The sequence below is a fragment of the Pomacea canaliculata genome, linkage group LG2 (genome assembly GCF_003073045.1).
Source record: "Pomacea canaliculata isolate SZHN2017 linkage group LG2, ASM307304v1, whole genome shotgun sequence".
In the NCBI taxonomy this organism is placed as follows: Eukaryota; Metazoa; Mollusca; class Gastropoda; order Architaenioglossa; family Ampullariidae; genus Pomacea; species Pomacea canaliculata.
Genome location: NC_037591.1, coordinates 41513146 through 41527283, shown reverse-complemented (window position 1 = coordinate 41527283; position 14138 = coordinate 41513146). Strand labels below are relative to the sequence as shown.

The 14138-nt window shown below is 39.3% G+C and overlaps 2 protein-coding genes and 1 non-coding gene across 5 annotated transcripts in view; 2 read left to right on the top strand and 1 right to left on the bottom strand.

The window, feature by feature from the left end:
* The window catches only part of LOC112556548 (mucin-like protein), a 47623-nt gene that overhangs the window by 9318 nt on the left and 24167 nt on the right, over positions 1-14138 (top strand). For all 3 annotated transcript variants that reach the window (XM_025225648.1, XM_025225646.1, XM_025225647.1), the window contains exons 3-6: positions 660-974; positions 12074-12196; positions 12994-13107; positions 13336-13464. In XM_025225648.1, the coding sequence (XP_025081433.1) occupies positions 660-974; positions 12074-12196; positions 12994-13107; positions 13336-13464 (681 nt within the window). The remainder of the gene's footprint in view (positions 1-659; positions 975-12073; positions 12197-12993; positions 13108-13335; positions 13465-14138) is intronic.
* On the top strand, positions 1139-1211 carry Trnak-cuu. The gene has a single exon. It is a non-coding gene; the product is annotated as a tRNA-Lys (tRNA).
* LOC112556550 lies at positions 4853-8336 on the bottom strand. The gene is made up of 3 exons (XM_025225652.1): positions 8046-8336; positions 6221-6321; positions 4853-6001 (listed from the first exon to the last, which is right to left on the bottom strand). Exons 1-3 carry the CDS (start codon positions 8248-8250, stop codon positions 5345-5347), a joined length of 963 nt encoding a protein of 320 aa, XP_025081437.1. The 5' UTR covers positions 8251-8336; the 3' UTR covers positions 4853-5344.

Below are 14138 nucleotides of genomic sequence, written 5' to 3'. Positions count from 1 at the left end.
CCCCAGCCTGCTTCACTCGAGCCTTATAATACACACTAGACTGCTTTGCTGCTAACTACGGAGAGTTGGCTTCATGTTCACTCTCCCCATGGCGAAAGGAAGGCGCTCGGATTTGGGGAGGAGGTGGGGGGGGGGGGGGGGGGTAAAAGCTCAATGTTGACAGTCAACGACGAAGCAACCTTTAATATTTATAGTTCCCAACGCCATTGCTTCCAGTTGTCATATGGATTCTATAATGGCAATCGACCGATTGCTTTTGGGTGCACCGAATGTGGAATGTAGAACTTCCCTCCCTTTTAAATGCTCTTTGCACAATTATGCCTGCGCTGTAAAACGCAATGGATCCATTTTTTCTTAAATGTTTCCAATGCTTGTGTTTCTTCAATTATAGTGTATAATAATGATTATTTGTGTTCTGTTTGTAAGACTCTTCTGATCTGTGTTTAGTTGTTGGATGCTATTTTTTTTTTTTTTTTTTGCTTTGATTTGGGTTTCTTTCCAAGTTTTAATTCTTTTTTGTTGTTGCTGTTTTCCACACTTTTAATACAATTGTAAAAGTGCGGTTAACACACTTGTGTTATGTGATAATATTCTGTGATACTAAGTCTTTTCTGTTGCTGTTATTAATTCACATCGTCATCCTTTGGTACTTTTCACAGGAAATTCGACCAGTCCTCTGACCACCGCTCCCACAATCAACTCCATCAGCGCCCCGATTACGAATGAAACGTTAACAGCTCCTTCAAACGCTACCGGACAAGAGAACGTAACGGCCCCCGGTAATGTCAACCCTCCCCAGACCAACAGTTCTACAACTAGCAGCAACAGCAGCGTAAATGAACATAATGTGACTACCGCCATCACCCCTACCACCACCACCAGCAACAACAGCATTTCTGTCAACGTCACAACGGCTGTGCCTAACAACGTCAGTTCTCCCAACGTGACAACGGCTTCGCCCCCTATTGTGACTGGTAAGACAGTTTTGTAACTTCGTTAATAAAGTCTTCTAAAAGCATTACTTTTTTGGGGTGGGTGGGGAAACATCAGTGTAATTCAACTGACAATGGGTAGAGTGAAGCCGTAACATTATCAGCTTCAGGTTATATATATTACTGTGTACCGTGTAGAAGCAGGTGCCCGGTTAGCTCAGTCGGTAGAGCATGGGACTCTTAATCCCAGGGTCGTGGGTTCGAGCCCCACATTGGGCGTTCATTTTTTTTTTCTTTTACTATTTGATGGTGGGAATTATTTGACGCATAAAGAAAAGGCTAATGATTAAAAGCAACTGATGGAAATAACTGTGGATTCGTGGAAAGTTTTCGCGTACCGATGCTGTATTGTTGAAAACAGCCCAGACTACAGACGAGTTTGCCACTTTTTCCTTTTTTTTTTTTTTTGTCTCTTAATGTAAAAGAAAACAAACAGTAAAAAGAAAATACCAACCCTATCTCCAATCATAAACTTTATAAGTAGTCATCTAACGAAATGCTAATTGTTTGTTAGCTTTATTTATAAGATATCTAGCGCGTTCTGTTCATCCTTCTTCTCGTTCTTCTTCTAGTCTGTGTTTCGGATTCTTTTCTCCATCGCTCTCTCTCACAATCCCTCTTTTATCAAGTCTCCGGTGACGAGGTGTTCAATGATGGCTTTTTCGAGTGCATGCTTTGCATTAGATAACTGGGTAGATGTTAAAAGCATTTTAAAACTAACGTTACAAGTATGTATGGTAAGAAAGGTGGGGGTCCGTGGTAACTCAGTCACACCTTGTCATAGTGACACAATCACACAATACCCCAGAGACACAATCACACAATGCCATAGTAACAGTCACACAATGTCACCGTGACACAATCACACAGTGACATATGACACAATCACACTCGCAAGTAGACTCCGCAAAGAGAGCCAGGACAGGAGTGAGAGAGAAAGACGGAGACGAAAATCGAATGAGTTTCACGCAGAGAGCCTGTCAGTCGATCAGACTACAAGTGTCATGGCCATTTTCCTAATACACATCCTCGATAAAGTAAAGCTTATCATGAAGCTCATGGCTTGATGGTGAGAAGCTCTCTTTTTTTCTTCTATTTTTTTTCAACCTGGCTTGTCACATAAATAGGAAATGTAAAGTTTGTGCAAAACAACTGCCTAATTTATGGTCCAGACTCAAGTGTCTACGATGATATTTACGGTCTAGCTAAACGTTTACAAAAATGAATCGCTTCGTTACATTGGCTATCACGGGCCGGTAAGGTCTTCAAAGCTGCAGGTTATTATGATGCACGTGTGATGTTGTCCTGCACACAAACATCGCTGACCTCGTCCATGTTCTTACAATGAGTATGGTGGCTTTGATGCTTCAGGGGTGTTTGTTTGTTTAACGGGTCTGACTAACAGCAAAGCACAGCTGTGTAAACTTAGAGCTTGTAAACTATTAGTCCTGCCCAAGACTGTATATTATAATACACTGTCTTCGGTCCTACTATCTACCCTCGGTAGTCCTACTACGGTGCAGCATACTCGCTATCGCTGACTCGCACGGCGCAGACACGAGAGCAGTCGCGTGGTTATAGCATGAGATTTAATTTTTGAAGTTATATTCTCCGCATAGATGGTCTTTATGGCTAGTTTTTCACATGGAGTAATAGTTAATTTCGTTTACTTGCCGCATGTCAAGAAATGTAAACATGCTGATTACAAACACTGAAGGATAGTCGACATATTCTCATCTTGGCCCCCTTTGCCGAGCTCTAAGAGACGAGGGGGAAAAAAACGGGTCTTGTTCACAACCCCTAGTGATCAATGTTTCGTAGCAGCCACTCATGTCTGCACAGACAGGAGCAAACAAAGCAGCTCTGACAATATCCTGTATCATGTCACAGTTCCATGTATGGTGGAAACAGGGTCTGTTTATTATCAGTCCTGATGTAACTGGTTAAGCATGTGCAGGAATGCGACATTTTAAAAAAATAATAAATGGACTTCCGTAATCTGCGTTATTTCTGCATTTATTTTGTAAATACCAGCACTGCTAGGAGCAGGTGGTGATGGGCGGTTACAGTAGGTGGAACGTAGAGTTCGTGTGACCTCTGACCCCACACCTAGCACGTGATGCTGCTCTTCACGTCTGTATCGATCGCCCCGTGCACGCACCTGCGTAAATGCCTTGCGCGATTGCGACAAAATGGATGCACGCGCGCCCACACTCCGTCCCTCTAACACTCCCTCCCACCACCACCATCACCACACCCCAACGACCTCTGACGTCTGCGTGATTAATTGATCATGAAGAGGGGGTGGGGTCGGGATTGATACCGCGATTTTGCGTGCGCATGTCTCTGACCCAAGTGGTGCGCGACAACGAAAGCATAAAATTTTCAACGGCGCAAATAAACTGTTTTTTGCGGATCTAAGATTAGTTTCAGATCACTAATGTTCATCTGCTCTCCGTCAACACTGATGACATACACGCATGTTGTCCTTGGTGCACGTGCATACGCCTACATGTCTCGTCTCACGCGCGCACGCGCACACACACACACAGAGGCCTGCACCTGACACTATCGATCAGGAAGATAAGCATACTGTATATTGGCATGTCACGTTACTGAACGACACATCAACTATATCCACCACTGAGACCATCTGTGTGCAAAGTGTTTGTGAAACATCAGTATAATTATTTTCATCCAGTCACCTGCCTGTGCGATATTGAAAATAATAGCATACGTGAGATGGTCACAAACAGAAATTAAAGGACTACTAGCAGCATTTCATTTTGAAACCCTTTTCTACAGGTGAACGAATCTTGTGTTGATTGACATAGAATTCCCAGTCTTGATACGGAAAGGGATTAAATAAGACAAAATAAGTAGATGACTGATTTTTCACTGAGTACAGTGGCGTACCCAGCGTCTAGTCATCTAAACTACTTGATCATTTTGTACTAGACAAATCATTGAGCTCAAAGCACTAATAAAATAATTGTAGCTGCTATAAAAAAATATGTTAAGGTAGGCATTTGTTGTAATAAACATCAGCTAGGTTCTCGTGATTTTACCATTTACCCATTGCCTGTAAGGGGGGAAAAAAAGCAAAGAAGTAAACGAATACTCCTTCCGCATACCCCGGTTGGCGGGTACACCATTGCTTGTTTACAAATTGTGTCTTTCAAAGACAAGCAGAAAATCGTTAATTTGTAAGATCACAAAACCTGTGTTTGTGGAAATAGAAAACACTAGTCAGTCGTATGCATAACGGTAGAAAATGTGATAAATATTTTCTTTGCGTCAGTGCTAGTGGTCAGAAATTATACATGCCAGTATAATCAAAAGTGCTATAGGCCTGAATCTGATCATCATACACGTAGTGCTTCATAAATATGTAAAGATTTACATCAGATTTGATTATCATGCATATAATCCTTCAAAATGCTATTTTGTAAACCAAATATATGGTTTAAATGTCAATTATGAAGAAGACTTTACCGCCCAGAAGACAGAAATGGGTTATGAAAAATACATCTTTGCTTTGGATCCTTGCTCGGGGACACAGGACCCTTTCTTAATCAGGCAAATAAAGATGAACTTATGAAAACTTGATTAAATGTTCGTCCACATTTGTCTGGCCTTAAGAACGACCTTAACATGCTTGCGTCGAACTCTGACCTAGGGATATCGATTCCCTGGTCTGATTACCGATATCCTGTATAAGCAGCTCTACATCTTTATCGCCGTCCAGATATCGTCTGCGCGATAGAGCAGGTTCACGAACTTGTATTACTGGACTGCTGGCAGACAATGTTTATTCCAGTTAACTACTAAAACGAGGCATGAGACTACAAAGCTTCCGGTTTAGTCACATTCTTTATTTAGGCTCGCCGAGACTAACAGCGGAGAACTTCTCAAGAGGCTAAGCGTTGGTCTTGGCAGACAGACAGCAGTCCACCTATACATGTCTATGGGTAATGAAATCATATACAGTTTAAGGTCTCAAGTACATATCCTTTCTCAAAGAAATATGTAATATGCAGTGCACATTCAGGACTTCATACTGCCAGTTAGTAAAACATTTATTGCTGCAAAGTTACTCTCATTAAATTTTATCAAACCAAAGGTTAATTATGAGGACAAGCAAGTCAGGTATTTTTCTTGCACAAAATCAGAGGCCACATATACATTGTTTAAACACATCTTTCAAGTCAAAACAGTTCTTTCGATTGTTATAGTCAACAATCTTAAAATGTAAACAAAAGTTATCCTTATCAGAAAATGAAATGAAAATGTATTGTATGTAAACATGATCATCAACATTGGGAAATAAAACAATTAGACATGAGTTTCATTCAATTAGTGTCCAATGACATGAGCAACAATTTATTATTCTTTCTCAATTTTTTAACCTCAAGAACCAGTTTCTCTCTGTTTACACGCTGAAGTGGAGTGTTCTTTGAAAGTGGCTTATTTTTGTGTTCTTCTACATATCTAAGTCTCTTCACAAGAAGGGTTTGCGTGTATGCACATTGTTTGCACAATTCACATTCTGATTCTAATAACAGTTCACAAGATTTTGACCTAACTGAAGACAAATGTGTTATGTTACCTGTTTCATCTGTTGTATATTGTATATGTCTGAAATACAGTTGCTGACTGTCAACAATAGGCAATTCAGCAAAATTCTGCAGAGTATGATCTGTTACACCAGGACAAAGATGCAAAGAGGAAATTTTTTTTAAGAGCTCAGTAACTGAAGTTTTTTCAACATTTGCTGCAAAGTTATGAATAAGAAAATCAAATGCACTGACTCTAACTGCAAAATCTGGCATGATTGTTACTTTCACTCTCACTTGGAACTTTTCTGAAAAAGAAGCTAGAATAATGTTATCACTGGTATCCGACAGCAGACGCCATGGAGAAGGTAGCTCTTTAACTGCGGCCTTGCGGACCTCGTCGTAAGTGTAGTATTTCACTCTCTCAACAGGTTCTGGAGATGGGCGCCGAGTCTTAAAAGTAAAAAAAATGCAGTTTGGTTTTACTTTACATTTTAGGACAATTCAAGTGTATGTAATGACTCAATTTGAAAAACATGAAATTGGTAGAATAGGAAGGAAAGAGAGAGAGAGAATGTGAACCGTTTCACTTAAAAACACATTATTTATTAATCATGTATTGCTCTTGACAATGGCGGTGTCGTATCATAGTAATGATAAATTAATGCTCACTGGTGGCTTTCTAGCTTCAGGCTTGGGTGTTTCAATGCTCTTTTTTGGCATAAACTCCGTGGGTAGACTTCCTGGGATAAGATGACGACTAAAGCCTTCACCTGAAAGTAAAATAACAGAGAGATCCACAGGCAGATAAGTAATAGCAGATTGTATCAAATATATCAAATTAATGTTAGGCGCCAAGACCTGTATCTGATCTTTTGAGCAGTTGTCATAACAAGATAATTTAACTTGTGTAACGCAGTAGCCCACTGGTTTTTGCATCCCTTTCCATACGCCAGTGGTTCTCAAAGTGTGGTCCGCGGACCAATAGTGGTTCGTGGGGATAAGTCAGGTGGTCCGCGGCTGACAGTAGTCATATGTCAGCAAAGTAATGTTTAAAGTGATGCATTCCTCGCATTAACATTTTAATTACAAAGAAGTTTTATGTCAACTTATTACTAAAAGGACATTTAGTTTTGAATTGTAATGAAACAAATGTGGCAATTTAAAGTTGAAATTCATAGTACAGACTGATTTTTAGGACTTGGTAGTCCGCCATATTTTTTAACTTATGTAAAGTGGTCCGTGGTCCGAAATACTTTGAGAACCACTGCCCTACGCCATTTCAATGAAGTTAGGCTATGTGAACCAAATTTAAGTCATAATGTTAACACTAATTCGCTGATTTAGTTCAGCCTCCTTTTACAGTAAATTATCATGATTATTGTTCTGATTTATTTTTTAAATGAATCATTGAATCCGTTTGGAATCCTTAATTAATGGAATGTTCGTTATCCGAAACAAATTTTTCCATAAGAAATAAAGGAAATAGATTAGAAATCCGTTTCGAACGGTTTATAATGCAATATATAAACATTAGAACATTAAACATTTAAACAGAAAAAACGGCGTGGTTATTGTGGAATGGGTGGAATTTGCTTTGAATCCCCCTCTCCATGAGCACACGTGACATTATAAAATCGGGGGAGACTTCCCTTTTCTTTGCTTTGAGGTTGAAGAAAAAAACTTGTCCAGTGTCTGCTTCTTCTGCCTTTTTTTGTAAAACTCTTCGGTAATACGACATCAACATATCCGACAGACGCATGCCACCTTCATACTTTGAAATCATTTCCTTTTTCAATTCATTTGTTGGCCGCGTCCTTGTCATTACCTCACTACTATTAATTGCTCTTAATCTTCTTTGGAGCCATGATTGAGGATTATCTTATTAAAATAAAGCACAACAAGCACTAAATAAGAAGGATGCGCACAGGTAAGGAACGACTGATCGTAACTGTCTCGAGCGCGAATGATTACATGCTGGTCGGTCACGTGTGGTTCACGTGGCTGTTCGTTATCCGAAATTTTGTTCGCTATCGGAGACAAATTTTTAACGAAATTTTTGTTCGTTATCCGAAATTTTGTTCGCTATCCGAGACAAATTTTTAGCGAAATTTTTGTTCGTTAACCGAAAAATTCGCTATCCGAGGCGTTCGCTAACCGAGGTTCCACTGTATTAGTGTCTACAAAAATGCATTGTTTAATTTACTCCTCAATTGTTTTCCGTTGTGTTGGTTATATCATAATAAATTAATATTATAATAGGTTATTAATTCTCTTCACACACACACACGCCCGCGCGCTCTCTAATACGAACCATATTCATCACTCAGCAGTTTCAAAACAGCAGTGTTTAACGTTGCTTATACTACGTGATTAATAGTTCGACTATTTTTACGACTATGAATCTTTTCATCTGGCACAGCAATACTTACAACCAATGGAAAGTCGAATTATTCTAAAATATTAAAAGTTATATGTATCTCACAAGGTGACTTACCTTCAATATAACATTCCGGTTTGAAATGTCTGGAGCAAATGGTCGCTATTTCAACGTTGAAGCTAGAATCACAACGATTCACAGCTCTCACAAGAGCTCTTTCCCAGTCCTTATTGTCTACTCTTTTGATGCGGAAAAATGACAGACCTCTGTGTCGACTTTTGCAAGCAGGGCATCCTGGAATCGCACAGTTCTTGCTTGGCATCTCAAAATAATAAGGACAGTAGCTCTGCCGCGCGATGTTCAAGCCGACACCGGAAAAGGCGAAGCAGTAACTTAGTCCAGCGCATGCGCGACACAAGAGGTATGTTCCCGCGCGAGAGTTGGCTGCCCTTGTTCTTTGCTGGCTCTGATCACCGTGGAACCTCGGTTAACGAATTACTGCTTTGATTCCCCCTCCATTGGCACATGTGACATTGTAAAATCGGAGAGGGGGGGGGGGCTTCCCTTTTCTGTCGCTTTGAGGCTGAAGGAAAAAAACTTGTCCAGTGTCTGTTGTTTCTGCCTTTTTTTGTAACACTTTTCGGTAATTAATACGACATCACATTATCATTGAACATGTTTATTGCCTACCGCAGTGATGCCCAACCTTTTTCGGCCTGCGGGCCATATCCATTTCGGACAGCCGTGTCGCGGGCCACTTCACCGCAAAAATACAAAAAGGAAAAAAAAAATAGAGCAGATACCATTTTTTATTAGAAACAAGTTGTACTTACCATTAATTATGTACTAATTAGTGGGATATTTGAAGTTGTTTTCCCGAAACCAACTTCTGAATGTCCGGCTCCATCGTAGAGACACCAAGTCGGAGATAAGGTCTTCTTTTATTACTAACATGCATGCCGATTTCCTGCACTGTGGGCAGAAGTTTCGCGGGCCGGATGGCACCGCGTCGCGGGCCGGATATGGCCCGCGGGCCGTAGGTTGTGCATCCCTGGCCTATCGCATTGTTAGCGAAAGACTTTTCTACAAACAATTGCAATTCCCCCCACTTCGCACACATTTCTTTAATCACAAAATTCACTACATAAGGACACGCACAGATAAAGATAACAAACGACTGATCGAGCGCAAATGAAGCTTGGTCTGACCACGAACTAATGTATCCTATACATGTCCTTGGTCTGACCATGCTGGTCGGTCACGTGTGGGTGACGTGGCTATGGTTATGTTGCTAATCTTAGGCAAGTCCCAACCGCTGTTTAGACGTGAACAGAACAGTAATGTCAGCTGTTTATGATGTGATTTCATTTTTGGTGATAGATGAAATACATTTTACACAATGTACAGCGACTCAACGAGAGAGTTTGAGATTCATGACGCGTAGGGAAGACGCGTACTGCAACGGGTAGGGCCCGCCTCTAAGCGTACCCGTTCTGAGAAAGCGATTGCGATTAATTAAGCGACGGGAGCGCGAATGCGCGGGGAAGTAACTGCATAGACAATTTTTTTGCCTCTGAAAGTAAAATAAAAATATGCAAATGCTAGTAGTGACCAGGGATAACCAGTACAATTTAATTTCAAAATTTCTCAGCATTTCATTCCTGACCCACTATAATTCCTAAGAATAATAACTATTACACAATCAAAACTTGTTAAATGAAAATGCTACAAAAGATGAAATTGCTTATGGTTACTGCTTAAATTATGGCATAACTGTAATAGTATATACAGAACAACATAACAAAATAATATATATACATAATTAAAAAACATAAATATTACAACTGTATAATAAATAAAAAATTAATAACATTAATAACATAAAGAAATAATTTTTGCCTATGGTATGAAATATTTCTTCAAGAGTTATAGATAGTTGTTTCTATTGCTCTATAATAGTACTAAGAAATATTTAACGGTTATTTTGGGGATAGATAACTAATGATGAAGAAAATTATAATTACTATCTTTAACAGTTTTATCTCATCATTAAATAACTTTACACGAAAAGTGTCTGAGCAAGTCTTGTACATACGATTGAATAGACATAAACCAGCGATTGCAGGCATGGTCGTTTTTCACTGCTTTAACTTCATAAACAAGCAGCTTAGTTTGATTTCCAGCATAAAGTATGATTGCAGAAGATTTAAATATTATAAACAGTTGAAATTATATTGACTATCCTTGCAAAAAAAGCTGAAATAAAGCGAACAATTCACACGTTCTGGTCACAACCGCTAGACTCCAATCTACCCGTCGCGCCGTGTAGCTGTACGGCTGGCTGTGGCAGAAGTGATGACGTAGCCCGCAAGTTCCCTTGACGCTACACGTTGCCGTCCCCGTACGCGTCGCGCCAGCGCTGAGTCTCAAACTCAATTGATGTCGGCGGGAGGAAGGCTGTTAATAGATCTTACACCCGGAAATGTCCTTATTTATTTATTCACCTGCCTTGGCCTTCAAACCCATGCAGACCAACCGGATACCTGGATCGCTCTATGCATTCATTGATTTGGTTATGTATCCCCGCATGTTATATCGACTTGGCGTGTAAAGATATTTATCCCTACGAAGGAACGTGTCTACGACGGAGGCCCCATACAATTATAGCAATTATAGTGGAGCTCAACCATCCATATCATCTAGTGACGTGGTCACCGGTCATTTCGCCCCACCGCCTGAGTCAAAACGCCCCAGCTATGACCATATCGCCCCTTGTAAGATCACATAGTCCCATGCCCTAAAGACGAATTAATAGTCGATGAGACTAATAGCTATATATTCCAGATATTACCAATGAAGCCATGATTTGTTTGAGCGCTGTACATATGCAAGCCCATGGGCCTATTTCAAACAGAGCCATGCAAACAAGTTTGGTTACCATTTTATCAAAACAAAAACAAAAACACACACAAAAAATGGCCGCTTGACAATACAATGACGCCTTTTTCTCTTTGAATATTTTTTCAAATAAAAGTTTTTCTCGCCATTTATTCTTTAGTTTGAATAATCGTATTAAATGTATTGATTTTCGTTGCCTCGAATATTTCCTTCTGTTGCTATGTGTCTGTATAACTGTAATATGTTTAGTATGTGTTGATGATGTGCTATATTTATTTTAAATGAGTATGTTGACATTTTTTGCATATTTGGTCACTATATATATATATGTCGTCGGGCATTAGTCAATAATTTTATATAATTACATATAATTCCTACAAGATCTCTTGGGTGTAAACCCTCTATTTCTGCAAAGTCTTAAAGTACTGTAGTATATTCTTGTGGTTTGACCGGTGCACCGACCTCTCCTCTCTGCGCACATCTGCTTGTACTTAGACGAAATAAAGAATACCCGAACAGTGACAACTTTGAATATTCATTTAATACGAACCTCCAACTGTTATTAAGTATAGCCTGAGCACTCTTGTCAGACTTACCTCGCCAAGAATATATATATAGTCTTTTGGGTGTGGACGACTCGGATTTCGGTGTTGGGACGATAATTATGGTCATAGTTGTGACGATATGACATCTGAGGGGCGATATGGCTGTGTTAAGATCTTAATTGGGGCGAAATGACCGGGCTCCCCCTCGCAGCGGAAGGCATTTCTCGCTTGTTTGGTGATGCATGTATAAATAAACCCAATCCAGTACCAGTGGTATACAAATAGCAAACACAGTTATGAACAGTAATTGTTAATGATAACGAACAGTACGATATTTGTGTAAGTAAACTATATATATGATGTTCACACGACGGGGATTGAATTAATCGACTCACGACACTTTTATCAAAACGTGTCTTGATTTATTTATGTTGCGCATGATTATATATTCTGGGTGGGAACCCCCACTCCAGATCGATCAGGCAGTAGTCGTAGACGTAGTCGTCGTTGCTGCTGTAGCTTCGGAAGTCGTCGAAACGGGTGGGAGCTCAAAACAGCGGCTCTAAAAATAGCTGAGCCTCGCCAACAGGAAGCACGCGGTTGATGTCAAGGGGCATAATTGAAATCTATTTGATGCGGTGTTAATTGTTGTTGATCGTCTTAATTGATGTGATACAGTGCGCCAATAATTGACTGTTTCAGTTACGAGTCCGCGCCCAGTGTGCTCCAATGACACGTGCAAACACGGGGTCTGCGGTGAAAAGAATGGCAGCGGAGTCGGGTGCATTTGTCAACCGGGGTGGAGGGGAGATAACTGCAGTGAGGGTAAGCTGTTCATGCGACTGCTAGTGTTTTATATCTGAGCAAGCTCGTTTCAGCTAACATGTACTTTCCCCACATATCACACTCCTATCAAACACCTGCAACATGCTCTGAATTTTGAAATGAAGCAGATAACATAGAAGCTATTGTGCAACTGTGGATATTGACGTCCTTTGGTATTAAGTTCGATCCTTTACAGGGCATGGCTGCCTCACCGAGATATAGCAAGGTCCCATTTTTCGGACAATTTTCCTCATTCAGAAACATGTCCTGTCCTCTGTATCTTCTCGAGACGTATATAGTGTACGCCATGTCCTGGATTGGTAAAAAATGGTCACTTAAGATATAGTCTTATAGTTGCTGGCTCGGCGTAAAACTCCTTTCAACTTTTTTTTGTGTAAGCTACGCATTTACTTTGGTGTAGTTTTATTGACAAATGTAAGCTAAATGTATAATATCAAAATTAATTACCAGCAGTGTATCTAGATGCAATTGTGGCACATTGTATAAACAGATTTAAATTTGTAATTTTTTGTTGGGAGACATATAACAGCCAGTATATGTGTGTAAGTTAGCTATAATAGTAGATATTTTCAGTGATACAGAGAAAGTAAAATTTTTCAAAGTTGCTTAAAGGAAAAACATGAAATTATGGGAAAATTTTAGAGTATCTCTTAGTTTATAAGTTTTGACTTGTAGCAAGTGTCTTCTGACTAAATCACTGCATAATGGCCATTAATGAAAAATCCTAATCAATTCATTAAAGCATATGAAAGAAAATGCTGTCATGAATTTTGCAGATATTAATGAGTGTAGCCTTGGAATATGTGTCAACTTTGATCTGTGCACAAACCTGGTTGGAAGTTACACGTGTTATTGCAAAAAGGGATGGGCTGGTACAAACTGCTCAGAAGGTGAGAGCTGAATCTGTGAACAATAATTTCACAAACATCAACAGCAACCATCTATTTTTTTTTAAATCCTTAAAATGTTTTATGATATTTACTCCATACAGATAATTAACAATATTTATACCATCCCTTTCAATCTCGCTGTACTCCCTTCATGTTACATCTTACTTGCTGTCCTGACTGTTCATACATGTTAATATGTGAATCTTCTTACTGTTCTGACTATTCCAGATATTGATGAATGTGAAAAAAACCACCCTTGTGGAGATGCAAATTCTATTTGCAAAAATACCAACGGAAGCTACGCCTGTTTATGTAACGATGGTTTCGAAAGGGTGAACAGCACTGCCAATTGTACCAGTAATTTTAAAAGTCTCTCTTTAACGTTTGTCTAAAGTTTGTTTTAATGATAACATAGTATGCTTTACATTGTATAGAATGTGTTTTTCACAGATTTTGATATATTTTTGTGTGTGTTTGGGTTTACTTTGTATTTTTTGAAATATCTTTAAGAGTAGCCTCAAAAGTGACCCATTTCTAAAAGAACTTGTTCAGGTAAAAACCCTTCTGCTCAGTCTCCCCTTCCCCTACCTTCTTCCCTGCTTTGTCACTTTTGTCACCATGCAACCTGTAGGCTTTTAATTGTTTTCTGTTAACTTCTCAGTTTTTTTTTGTAATCATTGAACACAGCACACTAAGCCTGCCTTTACATGGGAAATACACTTTGTAAATTTATAAATTCTTGTTACATTTTTTTATGTTTATATTTAGAGAGATATAGAAGGGGTAGCAGCATGAAAAGTATTTTTTTATTGAGTACCATGTATTTGGATTCTTTTAGTTACACAAGCACATCCACATTCCTAACACAATTATAGTATGGATTGTAAGTTGATGTTGATATTTTAAAGCATCATACTTTTTAAACAGAGGGGTTGTTTGCTTAGATTTTGGATATTAATTTCTTAGTGAACTAAGAAAAAAAATGCAAAAGGGGCACTTAAGCATAAACTTCAAACAAAAACTGGTGTATT